General features: G+C 65.1%; 1 protein-coding gene across 1 annotated transcript; it reads left to right on the top strand.

Annotated features, from left to right (window-relative positions):
* Positions 1–334: 334 nt before the first annotated feature.
* Positions 335–1242, top strand: MNEG_16005 (hypothetical protein; the record flags this gene model as incomplete). The annotated part of the gene is made up of 3 exons (XM_014035524.1): positions 335–355; positions 694–775; positions 1145–1242. The coding sequence occupies 3 exons, from the start codon at positions 335–337 to the stop codon at positions 1240–1242; spliced, it is 201 nt and encodes a 66-aa protein (XP_013890978.1).
* Between the last annotated feature and the right edge of the window lie 1474 nt (positions 1243–2716).

Below are 2716 nucleotides of genomic sequence, written 5' to 3'. Positions count from 1 at the left end.
CTGACGCCACACCGCCCCCGCGCCTCTGCCCGGCACCCCCCTGCCCCCCCGCCCATGCTGCCAGCGGCTTTCGCGCTCGCTCCCCCCGAGAGTAACCCCACGCAACCCCCGTGTCACCCGACTCGCCCCGTGTCACCCGGCGTAACCTGCAGGTGAAGTACAGCGGTACCATCGGCCAGTCCAGCCTGCTCAACCACCAGTCCGTGTCCAGCTTCCAGTGCGTCGGCCCCACCAAGGACGGCAAGCCGGTGGGTAGCTGCCGGGCAGCTTCTCTCCTCAAAAAACCAGCGTATGCTGGATATGAGCTGCGGGTGGAGCGGTGGTGTTGCGAGCGATGCTCTGCGCCGCGACACGAGTAAGCGAGCGGGGGGGGCCGCGAGGAAGCATGGGGGGTGCTTGCAAAGCATCAGGGGGTTGGCGCAGGCGCGATCGCGCGCCGCAGCTGAGCGCGGTGCACTGCGCTCTGCGCTTTGCATCGCATGCCGGCGCCGTCGCCCACCGGTGCGGCAAGAGCGCTCCGCGGGCCCCTGCGTGTCTGGACGCCCCCGGCGTTGGGACCCATACTCCAAACCGCGTGGCGTTTCTTGTCGCAGCAATTATGCCCACCGCTCTGCCTCCCTTCCCCACAACCACATCCCCTCCCATCCTGAAACCTCCTCCCAACGGTTTTGTTTTGGTGAATCCTGCCCGCAGCTCCTGAAGGCCTGCACCGCCAACACCAAGGACGGCTGGTTCTCCTCGTCCAACGGCAAGAAGTGCATCAAGAAGTACACTGGTGGGCGGTGGGAAGTTCAGTGGGAAATCCAGTGACGATGAAGTTGACGGTGCCAGGGGCGCGGCGCGGCGACCTAACGCTCGCGCGATTGCGAGGTCGCGGCGCCCGCGGCCAAGCAGAGGGCGTCAGCCGCGTGCAGGGTGCGCGCCGACGGCGGCTGCCCCGCGCTCCCGCCGCCGCCTGCTGCGGCGGGGCCGCGGGCCCTGCTATAGCAGCCACGCCTGACGCCTTCTTCTCGCCTGTACCGATCTTCAGCGCGCCCGCGCGACCCCAACTTTAGTGGCAGCTGTCTTTCAGCAACCTCATGCACTCCCCTACCCCCTTCTTGTCACCCGCCCTGTCACCCGTCACCTGTCACCCGTACCGCAGACACCTGGGCCATCGGCGACAGCGTCAAGCTGGAGAAGGCCAACTGCGTCAGCGTGAAGGCCGCCGCCCCCGCCGCCGCCAAGCCCGCCGGCCACTGAGCGCCGCCCCGCCCCTGCGCTCGCGCGGGGGCCTCTGCTCAAACGATGCCATGTGATGTCATGCGGGGTGTGGGGTGTGTTGCTGTTTGGCGGGGCGGTCGCGCGGCTGATTTTGACCCCCGAGCTCGCCGGCCCGGTCTTCTTGTGAGCCGGGCAGGCGGGCGCAGCCCTCAGCAGCCGCTGCAAAGGAACCAGCTCGGCCGGCCTGCGGCTGGCTTTGGTTGTTTGATTCAAAACCGTCGCTGCTCGTCGTCTGGCTGCAGGGGTGCGGCGTGCAAGCTTGCCTGCTTGGGACCAGCAGAGGCGCATGCTGCGATGTCTGCGGCTGGCGTCAGCCATTGATTGTAAACACATGGTGTCACATGGTGACGGTGACTCGCTATGGAGTGGCTGTGTAGTCACTGGGGAGTGCCCATCGCATCATACGCATTCATGATGTGGGACCAGATCCCTTGGGCAAAGTTCAGCGGCAACACGGGCCTCAAAGAAGCAGGGCTGCTGCTGCGGTGGAGGGCTGCGAGCTGCCATGGAAGCGCAGCGGGGCAGCTTCGATGCTGCATGTTACAGGGCTTGCCAGCTGTCTTGCTCAGGCGGAGGCACGTTGTGTATGTGAAACGGGGCTGGCTAGGAAACAGGTGCCACGAGCAAGTGATGTGGGGCAATCTGACAAGCTGCAGCCCAGAACGCACATTCGAGGGTGCTTGCGTTGCCAAGCTGCGCATACGCCGCGTGCATATGCGGCGTGTGCGACGCAGCACGTGTGCTCTGCTGTTGCGGGTGCTGCGAGTGCCTGGGGGCACCGCAACTGACGTCGCGCCAGCAACGCACCGCTACATTGAGCTTGTACGCCCCGACTTCAAAATTGTTGCGGGGTTGTGCAAGCAGAAACAAATCAAGCATGCATGCAGCCGGCTTCTAACAAACATATGCAAGGGAATTAGTCAGTGGGCAAGGCGGAAGCTGGGCACGCGGGGGCACGACGCCGCGCCCGGCGCTTCAAGGCGTGGGCGCACGTGAACAATCACGCAACCGCCGGCGCTCCGGTGGTGCATCAGCGGGGAAGGAGGGCGGAAAGGTCTGTGAGATGGGTCCTATTCAAACGTCGCTGACACCGGCGGCGGAGCGAGGCCGGCCACGTGCCTGAGCGCGGATCAGAAGTAGGGTTGTTATGCAATCTTCGAGACATGGAGCGATGTCTTCAGTCGCAGGCTGCTGCTTTCGATCAAATACAAAATCGATCCGTCCGGGGCTCTTGACAGTTGGTGGTACGAGGCTCGACAGCCGGCGCGCGCCGGCCTGGGGCGGGTCCGAGCGGCAGCACATGCACAACCTCGGACGTGCCACGTGGTCACCTCCCGAGCACGGGGTCACTTCCCGCCCAGGCTCCATCTGGGGTACTGCGAGTAGTAGCCGCCATAATTGCCGTATGAGTATCTGCTCGCGCACTCCCAGGTCCACACCAGGGAGCAGGGGC

This window comes from Monoraphidium neglectum (genome assembly GCF_000611645.1).
Source record: "Monoraphidium neglectum strain SAG 48.87 unplaced genomic scaffold scaffold05882, whole genome shotgun sequence".
In the NCBI taxonomy this organism is placed as follows: Eukaryota; Viridiplantae; Chlorophyta; class Chlorophyceae; order Sphaeropleales; family Selenastraceae; genus Monoraphidium; species Monoraphidium neglectum.
Note: the sequence above shows the minus strand (reverse complement) of the source record. Positions and strands in the feature narration are given on the sequence as shown.